Source organism: Xiphophorus maculatus, chromosome 8 (genome assembly GCF_002775205.1).
Source record: "Xiphophorus maculatus strain JP 163 A chromosome 8, X_maculatus-5.0-male, whole genome shotgun sequence".
NCBI classification, from domain to species: domain Eukaryota; kingdom Metazoa; phylum Chordata; class Actinopteri; order Cyprinodontiformes; family Poeciliidae; genus Xiphophorus; species Xiphophorus maculatus.
In genome coordinates, this window is record NC_036450.1 from 3,275,012 (window position 1) to 3,291,287 (window position 16,276).

The 16,276-nt window shown below is 35.2% G+C and overlaps 1 protein-coding gene across 1 annotated transcript; it reads right to left on the minus strand.

Moving 5' to 3' along the window:
• Nucleotides 1–351: 351 nt before the first annotated feature.
• Nucleotides 352–3,957, minus strand: parm1 (prostate androgen-regulated mucin-like protein 1). Its single transcript, XM_023337921.1, has 3 exons — nucleotides 3,462–3,957; nucleotides 1,120–1,198; nucleotides 352–1,043 (listed from the first exon to the last, which is right to left on the minus strand). Exons 1-3 carry the CDS (start codon nucleotides 3,874–3,876, stop codon nucleotides 962–964), a joined length of 576 nt encoding a protein of 191 aa, XP_023193689.1. The 5' UTR covers nucleotides 3,877–3,957; the 3' UTR covers nucleotides 352–961.
• Nucleotides 3,958–16,276: the final 12,319 nt, after the last annotated feature.

Below are 16,276 nucleotides of genomic sequence, written 5' to 3' on the forward strand. Positions count from 1 at the left end.
CCAATTAGCTAACCACATTGCTAGCAGGTAGCTAACTTAGCGACAAGCTAATTTTGATGGCAAATAGATGACTAGCTAGCTAATAGGCTATTTAGCTAGCTTGTTGTTAGCTTCGTACACTGAGTATGAAATATTTTGAAGTTCATTTTTAATCTGATATCTGAAAACAATAAAACTGTTTAGTTATTAATCTCCCCACCTTTCACTTTATTTTTTAATAACTTATTCATTAGATAGACTGTGTTCTGATTATGAAACCATTTTAAAAAGAAAAACTTTTTCAAATTATTGTTTTAATCACTATTTTTAGTTGAACATTTTAATTTCACACAAATCAGCAACATTAGTTAAAATTACAAAACAACCTGCTGTAAATGTTCAAAACAGGAAAAAAATAAACAGAAACACAGAATTAGAATTAACTTTAACATGAATGAAGTAACGCATCTATTTATTTGATTTTTAAATCATAAAAATGCAAATAAGATATAAAACAAAAATTCTTAGTTTGATCTTAAAATAGTCACAATTACTAAACATTACAATTTATTGGAAAATAAATACTTTCACTAAAAACTAAATTTAACTAATTCTTATTTTAGTTCATTTCTTTTTATCTCACAGTTTTGCTTAAAGTAACCCATGTAGCTGCAAGGATTGCAAAAACAATTGACAATATTTATGTAAAAACAAGATAAATTCCCAGCTAAAAAATAATTAATGTATTGTTTTTTTATGCTGTTTTTGTTCTTTGTTGGCCTTTTTTATGCAACTTATAATTCCTACTTCAACTTTCAGTGCAAAAACTTAAAGAAAAAAGTTCTTAACGCCAAAAAACACCAAAGAAATGCCATTTAACCAGTGTTTGTATAGCAGAGACGTTCATAATCTGAATTTACTGCCATCGTCAAACGGCTCAGAGTGCAGGATTTGTGGATTCATCCGGGGTCATCAGGGGTCATCAGGGGTCGTACATGGGGTTGGTGAAGTTTCCTAAAGAGCCGTGTTCGTGGCTGCTCAGCAGGGGGCCGTACGACGCCCGTCTGCAAACAACAACACAGAGATGGTTAATGGAAATAAAGGTGATTTCGTGCTTTTCGTGTTATTGTTAAGTCTCACCTGAACTTGTGGTGGTATAATCCTCCCAGCACCAGCAGAACCAGCAGCAGGAAAATGGCCACGATGACAACGATGGTTCCTGCAGACAGAACGAGTTTTAAACAAGAGTTTAGTTATTGACCCAATCAGAGGAGGGCCAGTCAAAAACAGGATCCATGTTGGATTATTAAACACGAGCATTTGTTTGTTTTTTGGCTTAAAGAATCATTTTCTTCACAGTTTTATGTTTTAAACATGTTTTTATTTTTGTCCTCAAAACAATTTAAGACACAAATTCAGAGTTTCTTCATAAAAAATCTGATAAATGATAAAAATATGAACTCATTGTTCAGGCTGTCAGTGAACCATGAACTTCAGATAATTTCCTCTTCCAGCAGATCAGACAAAATTGACCTTTGAACTTTTAAATGAATAGGAAAGCAATAAGAGGAAGCAACAACAAAGGTTTCATCTGATAAAGGAAATGTTCATATGTAACATAAATAAACATAATGTTCTCTTTTTAATTTATATGTATTGCTTACAATAAAAATATTAATTAAATAAAATAATATAAATTAAATTATTTTGCATGTCATTATTTTTAAAATATGAAAAGAATTAATCTACATGATTTTCTTTTTTTAACTTCTCTTTTTAGAAAAGAAGAACAAATTAAATATACATCGCTGTCTCTTCCTATTTTTTGTTATTTTTTAAAAATAAGGGAAATAATACAAAAATAAAACATGTTGTCCACTCTCTTTTTATATATATTTTTTAATTGATCATTTTTAAAGTTAAGAAAAGGAATTATGCAGTTTTCTTTCTTTTTTAAATAAAAAAACAAACTTTTTTTATTTTAAAATGTTTTAAATATGAAGAAACTTGGAATATTATCTATCTACTTATTTTTTCTCTTTCTTTAAAGTGAGGATAAAATATATCTTAAATTTTAAAAACATCTAAATAAAATATACAATATTCTGTATTCATTCTTTTCTTTTGTTTTAAAGAGGAAACAATAAAATATAAATGTTTAACTCAAACATACCAGAAGACTCAGGTTTTAAACTTCATTATTACACTATAACATAAATGTAGCTTTAGCATTTTTAATTTTATGTTTAATTCTGCTGAAAACCTTTTGTTCTGTTCTGAATATTTCTGAAACGAAACCCAAACTTGACTCGGTTTCTCCTTAAACCATAAAGGCTCTGAGTCACATTTATCACCTCCACCAGTCGGCCATGATGGGAAGCCAGTAAACGCCACAGGTGAGGCCAACACCTGGACTTATCAGCTCCATGACCAACAGGTGACATTTAAGCAGCAGAACCAAAACGTTTGCAGAGGAAGTATCATTATTTCTGTAACCGTTTACCAACCAGAGAGGAAGAGCAGTCACTAAAACAAAAACCTGTTTTTTTTCAGTAGTTCGTTTGTAAATCTCATAAAGAAGTGACTGGAAGGTAAACAAGGAAGTGAGAGAAGAAATCGGCTCACATATTAACCACAGCAGGAACTTTTCCACATTATGAGGCAGAGAAGTGGGACGGAGCAACGACTGAAACATCGGGCCGCTGCCAAAGAGTTTCAACATTTACAGCTTTTTAATCAATTTCTTTTCATTTTTGTCTCTAAAATTTAAATAAATGACAATGATATTTATAAAAAAAAGTGGCCCTTATTTCAAGAGAATCTTTATTTATTGAGGAGGATATAGTCACAATATTAGCAGAATAAAGACGCAATTTTACCAGAACGTCTTAAAATGAAACGAATTCTTTTTTAAATAAATTAAATGAGTTGTTTCCTATTAACACGTATTTGAAGCATATTTATAATTTTTAAAAATGTATGTTTGAGTCCTAATAAAATTATTCCAATAATAATTTCACTTAAACGTAACATAATATTTCCTACTTCTACTCAGGGGGATTGATGAAATATTTGACTGGATCTTTTTAAAACAGTGATGGAAAAATCTGAAGGCTTTTTGTCATTTTGACAGATTATAATCTCTAAAGGAAATTCCCATCTGACTTTCACCTTTGACCTGAACTCCATACATCTGGCTGTCCGTTTCCAACGCGCTGCCCCTCGTTTACAGAGTCTTAAAAACTTCTGATCCCTTCAGTTTGGGAAACGTTCCCTGATCTCAATCACAGATTTCTGCCTCCATATCAACATCAAAACTCTGAAACATTGGATTATGCACAAGCAGGCGCACCATTCAGGTCAGTTAACAGTTTTTTTCTTCTCCATGTAGATTTTGGAAGGAGCTTAATGAGGAAAAAATATCTCAAAATCAGTGATTTTGATTCCAAAAGAATAAAAAGTAAAATGGTGGACCTGCCTACCTGGGCTAAGTGCCTCCGACTTCTGTTCCTCCTTCTCCGGCGTCAGACTGCTGGTGGGGGCTGTGGTTGACGTGGGTCTGCTGGAAGAGGCAGCATCAGGCCTGGTGGTTGGGGCGCCGGATGAGGTTGGTGGTTCTGAGGCCATTTTACTGGTTGTGGAACCAGTTGTGGTGGTAGAGCTGCTGGTGGTGGTGTTGGTTACGGTGGTGGTGTTGGTTACGGTGGTGGTGGTGGTTACGGTGGTGTCATTTGTTTGAACGGTTGTGAGGGTGACGGTCGTATTCGTAGCATCTGAGGTCACTGAGGATGATGATGGTGGTGATGAAGCTGCAGAAACGGCCGTAGTGCCGCTCTCGGTTTGAGATGATGAGGTTGATGAGCTGAAATCAGTTGACGAATGTATAGATGTCGTCATTATTGTTGTTGGTGTCGATGTTGTTCGTGTCGTTGGTGGTGTTGTAGTTGGTGCTGTAGTTGGTGTAGTTGTTGTTGTTGGTGCTGTAGTTGTTGTTGGTGCTGTAGTTGTTGTTGTTGTCATTGTTGGTGCTGTAGTTGTTGTTGGTGCTGTAGTTGTTGTTGGTGCTGTAGTTGTTGTTGGTGCTGTAGTTGTTGTTGTTGTCATTGTTGGTGCTGTAGTTGTTGTTGGTGCTGTAGTTGTTGTTGGTGCTGTAGTTGTTGTCATTGATGTTGGTGTTGTTGTTGGTGTCATTGTTGTTGTCATTGCCGTCGTTGTCTCTGATGCCAATGTTGATGCTAATGATAGCAACAGCCCTGTAATTCCACACAAACGACACTTCAGTCTTTTTCCACTCTTAATCTCGCCTCTTATGTTTTACAGTGCAGCAGTTTCTCTACGATATTCTTTATTTTGAGACGTAAAACCGTTTAAAAATCAAAACCAGTCAAGAAAAACACAATTCCCATTGGTTAATTCTACATAATCTCCAATCTGTACAGCACATTTCAGCAACTCACAGTGCTTCACATCATGAAAACATCATCCATAGTTGTGAAAAAACAGACGTTAAATTTCCTATATGTTGGTCAATGTTCAACTTATCATGCAGTTTGATGACGGAAACAGAAAAGGTCCAAAACAGCTGCCCTGTGGAACTCCAGATTGTACATTTTTATGGATGAGAAACTGTCTTTAAAAATATGACTGACTTTATTCTTGGAATATTATCACTTTTTTACATTTAAAAGAAATGTATTATTATGGCCTTAATCCACTGTCAGTTTTGTTTTCTTTGCAAAATGGTTGCAAAGATGTGCAGCAGATAGAAAATGAACTCAAAATAACAATATTATCGTTTATCACAATAACTCCTGGAACAATTTTATCGTCCAGTAAAATTTCTTATGACAGAACAATACATTCTTAGTTTAAAAAAGTATTTTTAGGGAATTTCTTCATGTTTTGCCTCACTGTGTCTAACTAAAACCACGCTGATGTTTTTCTTAGACGCAGGCCGTGTTGGTGTGCAGGAAGTGGAAACTGAGATCCGGTTTGACGCTTCTGAAAGTTTCTCTCTCAGGCAGTTTGGCCTCAATTTTGTTTTTCAAACTGGTAAAAACATTTTTCTCACCTCTAAATCTGTCTAACAACACTTCCTGTCACAAACCAACCTTTTCCCTCAGCCTCCACTGGTTTAGTTAAAGTAATTACTGTTAATCAATCAGTCATTGAGAAAACCTTTGAACTGTGGAGCTTCCCTCGAGGAAATGCAGGTTTTAACTGAAACTTTCTTTAACTTCAGACAATCTTTGAAAACAGCTGAGGAGATCAGGTTGTATGATCATCTTCAGCATCATTTAAACATTTAAACAAACGAATTAATCTGAATATTGTGCAGGTATTTGAGTGAACTGATCATAGAGCGGATGACTTACATGTTATCAGCGTTTGCAGACTGACCCTCATCTTGTTTTTATCTTCCTGAGCGTCTGAGCCGCTGATCTTTGCTCCCTCTGGACGTCTGAGCGGTTCCCTGCCTGGAGCCGGTTCCGGTTCTGGTTATATATGAGCCGAACATGAGAGAGGGGGGCGGTACCGCTGACTGAGTCAGACCTCAGAGGGCGGCCCGGTCTGCATTCAGGAAGCTGTTAGAGGTGACAGCCTGTGGTTGGTTTATTTTTAGGCTCCATGTTCTGGTTAAAAGTTTAATAACTGAGATACATTATAAAACAGAATATAAGTTGTTTTTATTTCTATAATTATTTTTATTTCTGGTATAAATGTTCAGGGTTTTTTTTCATTTTAAGGTTGGTGGCGATAGAGTTCAGTGATTTAATGTTAAACCAGCAGCAACGTCTGAGTTGTAATAACAAGCATCCAGCAGCAGAGGGCAGCACAAACTTTAAATACATTCAGGAATTGAATTTTAAAGGACAAGTACACCATTTATTGAGTGAACGGTGTACTAACCTCAATATTAATAAGGTTATTTCCTAATATATTCCATAGTATATTTATTTGTTTTAAATTTTATTTATATCGCATTTGTTTACAGTTTTCTTTGCTCTTATTTATTCAGTTATTTTTCTTAATTATTTACAGTTTCATCTCCTAGTTATTTCATTTTATTTTCTCATTCATTTTCTATTTTGATTTGTCTTATTTTTATATTTAGTTTTATTTCCACTTATTTAATTTTATTTCCTATTTACTTAGTTTCAATTTTATTTTGTCAGTTACTTATTATCAGTTTATTTCCTCTTTGTTTTTAATATTAGTTTATTTACTAATTTATTAAACGTTTTATTTCCTCTATTTTATGGCTTTTTTGGGAGCTTCTTGCCTCCCTGTATAAAACAGTCCAGCAGGGGGCAGCATGTTGCTATGAAAGACGCCCTGACTGCCGATTTATTACAATAACAGAAAGTGTTCATTTTGAAAGCCTAGAATTTAAAACAAATCCATTAATTATCAAATTCAGTCCTTTCTTTTTAAACCATAAAATCATCCTCACAAAGATTCCAGAGGATTGAAGTTTACCAACAGAAAATTGGTTCTGGTATCACCAGATCCCGTCCTTTTCCACTCAGATTGACTTTACTGCGACTAAAGAGAGTCAAGAGTTTATGTAGGACTGAAGGATTTGTTCCTGCTCTGATCAGCTGCTGCGTTTCACATTCACTCTGAATTGAGTCAAACCAACCAAACTCTGAAAAACCTGTTCCCCTCCTCGCCTGTGGGGGCGCTGCACCAATAACCACTGAAGGAAACAACAAAAACCTCCAAAGACACTGAGCACAACGTAATTCTTTCACAAAGTGTAAACAGAGTGGCGTCAGATTTTAGGGGTTGGAGGATTTTTATTTCTTCTGCTTGCGCTTGGCTAGTGTGTTTGTTTCGGTTGTTTTTACCCAGAATGCCCTGCGCTGTAGTTCACTTCCTGCTTTTGGAGCGGTCTCCAGTCTAAAAGCTTAGTCAAATTGCTTTTTTTGTTCAATTATACATCCAGCTTCTCCAACTGAACCGGAACTACAGTTTTATTAAAACGACTAAACAAAGCTGTTGTGAAATTTCTCTAAAGCACAAGGCATTCTGGGTAAAAACAGTCAAAAAAGTGCTAGCCTAGCGCTAGCAGGAAAAATGGATTGTGGTTTTGTACCAAAGACAAAAGAGAAATCCTCCAACCGCTAAAATTTGATCCCGCTCCATTTTTGTTTCCATTTGGTGAAGAATGAAGTTGCGCTCAGTGTCTTCAGAGGTTTTCTTGTCGTTTACTTCAGTGGTTCTTAGTGCAGCGCCCCCACAGGCCAGGAGGGGAACAGGGCTCAAAGCATTTGAATATTTTGACGCTGAAAATGTAGCAAATCTTGCAACTTTGGTCGCAATCGAACCGAATCTTCTGGACTCTGATTCTTCAAACTGTCAGTAAAAGTCAGTCTAAAGTGTTGACACAGATTGTAGCAAAGATATTCATAAATGTTCTGCTTAAATCGGAAATCGGAAGGCAGAAATGACTGAAAGTGTTTGTTTTACAAAGTTTAAAAACGTAAGAAGGACAAAGTTGACTTTGAATTTACAGTAGTGTGTTGGCTGTCAGTGTTGATTTTACTGCTGCAGGTCACAGGAAGAAGTTTATCTTCACCCCAGGAGGAGATGAGAATAATTGACCCCTCATGCAGTGACCTCTAATTTCTGTCTGATTGCCTAATTAATGAATTTGTTAACAAAACCAATGAGGCGATCGCAAACCTCTGCAGGGTTTGAGACGTTTGTTCCACAACCTGGCAGGTTGTGAGACTTTGTTTCTGAGGATCAGCAGGAAAGCCTGCATGCAGGTGAATCTCCGTTTTTAAAAATAATCCTTCGCCTTTTACAACACGAGAGCTTCATAGTTGCTCTGAACACAAAGAGAGTAAAACATTAAAGGGATTTTCAGGTACCACTTGATCAATAGAATAATGGGGGTAATTATCTCACAAGTGGGGAAAGGTCTGCAATTTAAACAGACTGTTTGATTGAAGCTGAGGCCGAGCCTCCGCTGGGTTTTGTCTGAACCAAACGGCTCCATTTGGACACGAATTTAAAGACTTTGGAGTCAATTTTCTACTGCAAACAATACATTCAGTTCACATGTAGCTGGAAAGAGAAACAGAGAATGAGAAAGTCTTTGTCATGGTATGAAAACTAATTGAACGGGTCTGTTTTCAAACAGATGTAATTGTTTCTAAGTTGCACTTAAAAAGATTCACCATGACCACTTTTGCAGCAGAGACACTGGCAATGAAATAAGCCCACAGCATGATGCTTTCTCCACCATGCTGGTAAAGAGTTAGCAGGTTTCTAAGCCTCACTTTGCTAAGTATGAAGTTGCATATTAAAAAATTAACAGCACTTGGGTAATTTTAGTATTTCAGAAAGGAAAAACGAGGTTTATTTTTCAAAATCATATTTTTGCTATCAGGGTCATAAATATCACAGTCAAATATTTAGTATTTAAATTAAAAACTGAATACTTAGAAAGCTAAATATTTAGCTTCAAAATAAATAGTTACCAAGTTAAATATGTAACTCACAGCTAAATGTTTAGCTTGAAACTAAATATTTAGCTAGCAAGCTAAATATGTAGCTTCATGCTAAATATTTAGTTAGCATGCTAAATATTTAGGTAGTATACTAATTATTTATTTAGCAAACTAAATATGTAGCTCTATGGTAAATGTAGCTCCAAGCTAGATATTTAATTTCAAAATAATCTTCAGTGTATTTATTTAGTTTAATAATTCCAGACATGAATATCTGATGAGGAAATGATGCTTCATGGCATAAATAGCAGGAGAAACTGAAAACCAGGTGGTGATTTTTGTAGCTTCTTTGCAATAACAACCATAAGGAGCATAATTTAAAGGCCTTGGAATAAAAAAGTGATTCTGTTCGAGCTTCACTAGATGTCAGAAAATGGCTGTGAAAACAAAACTGTGTCCAACCTGTTAGAGTTGCTTTAACCAAAGGCTGCATGTGCAATTCTGACCGTCCAAATTCACACTGTTGCTCCCAGTTCCTTGTAAAAAATTAATCAAACTGTTTAAGTAATCCGCTGACATCCTCGTGTCTCAGACGGGTAAAAATGTCAAAAAAAGATCCAATGAAATGTTTGCACTTTAAGGTAAAACGGCTCATTCCCTCTGGCTCTGAATTCATTGCGTTGCAATCAGCCAAACGTGACGAACCGCTGACCTTTCACCGTCTTTTCACAGGCAGGCGACTGCGAGTCGTAATCCACACGGCCCTCGACAGATTGTATGATTTGCATTTATATTGACGGGGTGAAAGTGAAGCCTGGTGCAGTGGCTGCGGCCTGGACCGTCGGATAAGCTGACATATCGGATCAATCAGGAACGTTACGGGTCTCTAGAACTCGGCCGTATTTAAATTTTTAGCTTCAGATCCGATGACGTCGCCGAGGTCTCGGAGTAGATTGGGGTCGAGGCCGACGATCAGCGAACAGCTGCTGAGCAGAGATACAACTACAAGAGAGAGAATTAAATGTTTCTGTTTCCAGAAATCTGCCATGAAAAATGTGATGCAATAATTATCATCTCTGTTCAAGATTAAAGCTTTTTCCAGGCATTTCTCTTTAATAAATGTAATAAATTACGAGATCACTTACTGTGTTTCCATTACAAATGTAAAACTTTCTGTAAAAAACAATTTTGCAATAAGAAATGTGATTAAAATCACATGTGGAGGAGCTTGTTTAAGCAACAAGTCATTAAAAATCATGCTGTGTTGTCATCATCCAACTACTTCCTGTCGTCTTCTTTGTAGTTTTTGCCAGTAGTAACATCCTGTTGTTGATCATATGATTCATTGTGCAAAAAAACTTCTTCCATTGCAGCTTTATGAAATAAACCAATTTCAATATGGCCAAAAAAACGCTAAACTTTGTATCAAAAAATGTATTTTTTTTTTTAAAAATCATGAAATTTATTTTTGAAATAATAAATTGAGCAATTTTGTGGTAATGGAAACAGCAGCAACTAACAAGTAAGTTTATTTCAGTCATTAAATTAGAAAGGTTAATCTTAGTATTTATCACATAGAGTAAAAAGGATGAGGACCACTGAAAAAAATAACTGAGAATAAAGTCAAAATTCTGAGAAAATCGTCATAATTTTAAAAAAGTTAGAATTCTGAGAAAGCATTGCAAAGTCTGAGGATGAATGACGGTGAAAACAGGAAGTGAAAACTTTCTAGTTACATTTCTAATGACTTGTTTTACTTTCTTCAGTTCCTTCACTGATTATTATTTGCTTCTTTCTAAGTCACAAAGTGTCCTGCCATCAGCTGGATGTGGCGCCGACCTGGCAACCCGCGGCGGCCCATTTTCACGCAGGCAGATGGCGGCGGTGGGAGTCGCCGTCTGTTTCCCACTGCAGATCTGACCAGATGTCACAAATGAGCAGAGATCTGTGAATGACAGGAACGCCGGCATGTTGGCATCTTCCATAGGTCAGCTTTTATTTACACTCAGTTTTAATGTTTTTAGACTTTTTCAACCTTTTTAAGCTGGAAAAAATTCTGTTTACTTCTCAGATTTTGGTTAAATTCTCCTTCTAAATCACATAAATAAACACATGAAAATCTCCCAACAGACTTTAGCAGTTTAGGTCTGATTGGAGCTCCATAGCTCAGCCATACGTTAAAAGAAACCACAACAATTAAAAGTTTCATCTCCTAGAAGCAAGTCACATTTTTGTGACACTTTTTGAAAAAAATGATCTCTAAGCAGTGGCGGTTCTAGAGCAAATTTACCAGAGGGCCATGGTGGGCACCTTTAACCCCCCAAGCAAGAAAATGTCTGATTTTCTGTAGTTTATTTTTTAGTATTTTCTTTATTTATTACTAATTTTTTCAGTTTCAATATATTTCAGTTGCTCATTGTTTATTTTTCAGTTGTTAACCAGCAATTAATGTTAGTTAAGAACATTAATTGTTGTTTATTGTTAATTGTTGTTTGTAATAATTATAATTATTATAATTAATAATATTAATATTGATATTAATGCCTCCATGTTGTAAAACACTTATGTTCATTCAGAAAGAGTTAACTGTAGATTTTACTCCAAAAATTGAGAGATTTAGTTTATTATGTCTAGTGAGAAATTACTTTTTCACTTACAATCAGGTTGCTTTGGGTCACTATTGACTGTTTTATTGATTTATTCATGAATTTAAAATCGTTTTTTTTGTATTTTCTCAGGTTGTCTTTGGCTAAATTTGTAAAAATGTCATAGAACAAATATATTTTTACAGGAATGTAGGAACTAGTCATGTTCATTAGCTAAACATCATGATTTTTCTCATTTAAACTGATATTTTATACTTTTTAGTACATTTAAAGTATTTGTTTGAATTAAAGTCCTCTCTCTTGGCAGGACTTTTTATTTTTCTGGTTTTAAAGATCCTTGCTGCCAGTTTCCAATCTTCCCTCCATATGGAGTCAGCTCTCAGCGACAAGTAGCGGCTCACTGTGCTGCGCCCACAGCTTTACGATCGAGACCAAAGCGAGACCCAAACCAGCTACAGGCTGCGTTTTTTCTTCTCCCGCCCACAAGCGAGGCCCAGTGATCGGCAGATGGGTTCTGACTTAAAACTGAGAGAAAATAGCAGAAACACAAAAGGAAAGGAGGTCGGACTGAACTCTCCGTCTGTTCAAATCCCCTCAGTGCTTCTTTACTTTCTGCTGATTTGATCAGAGACTGGTTGGTCAGAGTTAAAAGGTTTAACAAATTAAAAAGTTTCTGTGATAATAATTAAATCAGCATCGAAACAGCCTTTAAAGATCCTACAGACGAGTTAAGATCACTTAAACACATAAAAGTAAAATTCATAAAAGTATATTCTATATGAAGATAAATACATAAATGTATATTCATCAACTATGTTGCTGTAAACTTTTGTCATAACTAAATTTTTTTCTTCCACTAAGCTTTCCATTAATAGATTCATTCACAGATTATTAAATATATTTCTATTACATGTAATCTAATTTTATCATTATTCAGCTTCTCAGACTGAATAATAATAATCATAATAATTCTTATTTTATAATGATTATATTTAAAAATATATTAATTAAGATTAAGCAATATTAATTTTACTATAACTAATTAAATAAATGTAAAAAAAAAATTTCATAATGATTATATTTTGTAATAATTAAGTTTTCAATTTATAATCATTAAGGTATATAAGACATTTTATTATTTTGACTAGTACTACTACATTAATTTTAAAATTCTGAATTTATTATTATACTTTAATATTTTTAATATAATCATATTAAGGAATATTATTTTTGTAATACTAAGTATTTAACAATTTGTAGTTATTTAGTTATTATATTTTATAATATTTTATAACAATAATCTCCATGTTATAATTATATTAAGGGGTATTAGAATTATTATATCATGATTACTACTTCAACTATTACTATTTTTTATTTTATTATATAAGGATTATATACAATAATTCTACTTATTTTTATAATATTCATAATATATATATATTTTTTATTATAATACCACAAAATAACCGTGTTGAGAAACTAACATATTATCTTCAGTTTTTGAGCTAATTTAAGTTTTTAATGATACTCTAATTGTGTTTTCATGGCACAGCTTCATTTCTTCATTCTGTTATAATCGTGAGGAAAATCAGATTATTGTAGCAAACTGGATCTTTTCTCCTCAGATTCCCTCATCATCACGTTTTCTCCTCCGCTTCCTCTGATGGGACATCAGCTTTCTTGATGAGCCTCATTGTATCGACGTCTTCAGGCCCTTGACTTGCACAAACACACTCCCATCACTTGGCTGCGCTCTCCTGGACCCACACGCCGCTAACGGAGACGGCAACACAATTACCGAGCGTCTTCTGAGTATCGCAGCTCAATCAGAGGCAACACAAAAGGCTTTTCAGTTCTGACGAGCGCCGCTCTCCAGGCCCTTCTTCCTCCTTCTGCTGATTGCCGCCGTCGCTTTCTGCGTGGGCGACCGTTCTCCGCCCGCTAACGACTCCGGCTCTCATGTTTACGTTTAAAAAGGTTATGTCCTCCCTACGTGTCGGAGAAAATCGCCAAGTTATGGCTTAAAATGCTCTGATGTCAAGGCGGAGAGTTGATTGGAATGATGATCTGAGAAACGTTTTTTATTCAGAAGTGAAAACCAAAGAGTAGAAATACAATTTTTATAGATTTAGACAAAATATTGTCACACAGACGTCACAATAAATGATAAATCGATTAATCAAATTAAATTATAAGTTCAATCAGGATGATAAAAGTCTTTCTGATACTTCGGTCTCAACTAGGAGCGAAGCAAATGTTTCTGTTGTTTTATTTATTTTGAATATTTAAAATATCTTATAGTTCCAGTGTTAAATGTTCATTAAAATTTAACGTTTATTGATCTTTCAGAATCAAAATGGTGTCAAAACAACAATATTATTGTTTATCGCTATAAATTTATCGTCTAACCAAATTTGTTATTGTGACGGACTGAGGCAGGTTATCTATGCTAAGTGCTAACGGCGCTAGCGCCGGCCAGGCAGAACAGTAATTTTTGCGCCGTAAGTAATGTTTAATCTTTTCAGTTTTAACTGGAAGACTATGAAGAAATGATGAGGATATAAAAATGAGGACGACTAAATGGAGGAAGAGGAGCATGTCGGTTATTAAAACAGTTTGTTAACAATGTAAAGATTAGCGTTAGCTCCTACATATAGTGTTGCCTCCTGATAACGAGGTTAGCTCTAGCTAATGGCATTAGGTTCTGCTAATGATGTTAGATCCTGCTAATGGCATTAGCTCCTGCTAATGGTGTTAGATCTAGCAAATGATACTAGTTCTGCTAAAGGTGTTAACTTTAGCTAATGATGCTAGTTTCTTTTTCTGGTGCTAGCTCTAGCTAATGGCATTAGGTTCTGCTAATTGTGTTAGCTTCTGTTAATTGTGTTATAAACAGCTAATGGTGTTAGCTTAGGGCCATGCTACATGGCTAACAAACCTTTCACATTATAAGTATTTTTAAGCCGTTTTGAGAAGAAACCTTAAACTGCTGCTGCGCAGGTTACTTAGCAGGTTGTTGCTAGGTAACAGTGAGTGAATGAGTTGCTAGGTAACCAAAGAGTGAGTGAGTTAGTTGATTCCACCAACCTAGCTTAGCTCACCTTGAGAAGTTGAGCAGCTAAAGTCTTTTTTCTGCCTACATCTCCCAGAATGCAATGCAGTGCATTGAATCGGAGTTCAATGAATATTTTCCATATTGAATTTTCTACCAGATGTATTGATATTAATCACTTGTCTATTGTGATATACTGTATATGGTTATTGATTTATTGTCCAGCCATTTGTTAGCTCCCGCTAATTTAGCTGCTGCTAACAATGTTAGCCCCAGATAATATAGCTAGCAGTATCTTGTTTATGATAAACTTCCAGATGTCCAGATGTTTTGAAGTAATTATGAGGTTTTAGATCAATAAAGTAATAGATGTTTAGACCAACATATTCAACTGAAATATGAGAACTTATTAGATGAACTGGAGCTGATTAATTTTAGAAACAGTTTATATTTTTAATTAACTGCTTTGGTTTTAATCTGAGTGAACAAATGAGGTCAAAACAGATTTTTTGAATAAAAATCACTATTTCAATCTGAAATCAGAATAAAATCATGAAACAGAGCAGGTTTTTTTATTATTTGGACATAAAATAATAAATAAATGATTTTTATACTTACAAACCAGTAAATTTAGCTTTTTTTGCAGGTTTTTTCAGGCTTTGCTTTCAGCTTTCTGGAAGCTAAACATTGTGAAATAAATGCAGCTAACCTGTGATGTGACTTTTATCACATTTCCTTTGCTGCTCAGAAACTTACCACACCACTAATTTCCTCTAAATGTCTCTTTCCTCGCTTCTGGTCAACTGATTCACACGATCCGCTGTAACCATGGCCACTAAAAGCTTGTCACATTTTTGGGGGGTAATTATTGAACACGTATCTGTCCATTTATTACATCTCTTTAGGTAAAGTGCATATTTTCAAGATGTAGCTTTAAAGGGTACTTGCAAAATAAAGCCGAAATGAAAGAGCAAGCTGAGTCAGACTGCAAAGCGCCAGGGAAGTCAATTATGGAGCATTTTTATATTTTCTTTTTATCTTAATTGTTGCTGCTCAGGAGCCATTTTTATCGTTTTTATTCACATCTGTTACCAGATTGGGTGAATGCTGGTGCAGTAGAGGATAAGAAGCAAATTATAAAAACAAAATGTTGTTGCCGTAGAAATGTCCTCCACTTTACAATATTTAAAATGTTCATATTCTCCTGCCTAATTAAAGTCCATCTGCCTTCAACTTGATTCCTGCAGGAAGAAAACAGTTGATGATCCAAGATGGCGTCACAGATTGCAGCCTTGGATGTGAACTAGTAGCATGTTTTCATGCTAAGGCATTTTTCCACCTGATAGTCTGGAACATTTCTTACATTTTCAGCTGTGGTTCTTTTTCACACTGCAGTGTCAAATGATACAAACTAACTCAAAATGCTGTTCCCCTCCCTGCCTGTGGGGGCGCTGCATTAAGAACTACTGAGGGAAATTACATAAAAACCCCTGAAGAAGGCACTGAGCGCAACTTCCTTCTTAATGAAACGTAAACAAGACGCTTCTCCTGCTAGCGCTAGGCTAGCATGTTTGTTTTACCCAGAATGCCCTGTGCTGTAGTCCACTTCCTGCTTTTGGAGCCGTCTCCGGTTCACATGGCATTCAAAGTTCACTTCAACCAAACCTCTCAAGTAGAAGTTGAAAATCTGAAATGCTTTCAGCTTCCTGAAGACGAGAGTTTTTTTTTGGAGGTTAAAGAAAACACAAATTCAGAAATCAGTTTGTTTTCATCTCCTGTTAGACGGATGTCTGAAAGCAAAAACTTTTCTTCTTACGGAGGAAAGAATCTGACTTAGTTTAATGCTAATCAGGAATATTTACTCCTAAATCTGTTTGCACGTGTTTATAGTCTCTGATCTTGTAAACAGTTTAAATTAACACAAATTAAGAGCAGTTTGTTTAAGTATCATGTCTGTTTTATTGTGTAAAGGAAGATTTGTATTTGCTTTTGGGTTTTATTTTGAAAGACGGGCCGTTTGTCAGTCAAGGTGAGCTCAATGACGGAAGGTCTTAACCTGGATTACAGGAAATGTTTCACTATATTTGTGTTTATAGCATCTTTAATTAGCGGCGTGTCTCTTTAGCACATTTTATCTACAGTAAATAACATCTCTGCCTCTCCAACTGCCCAGG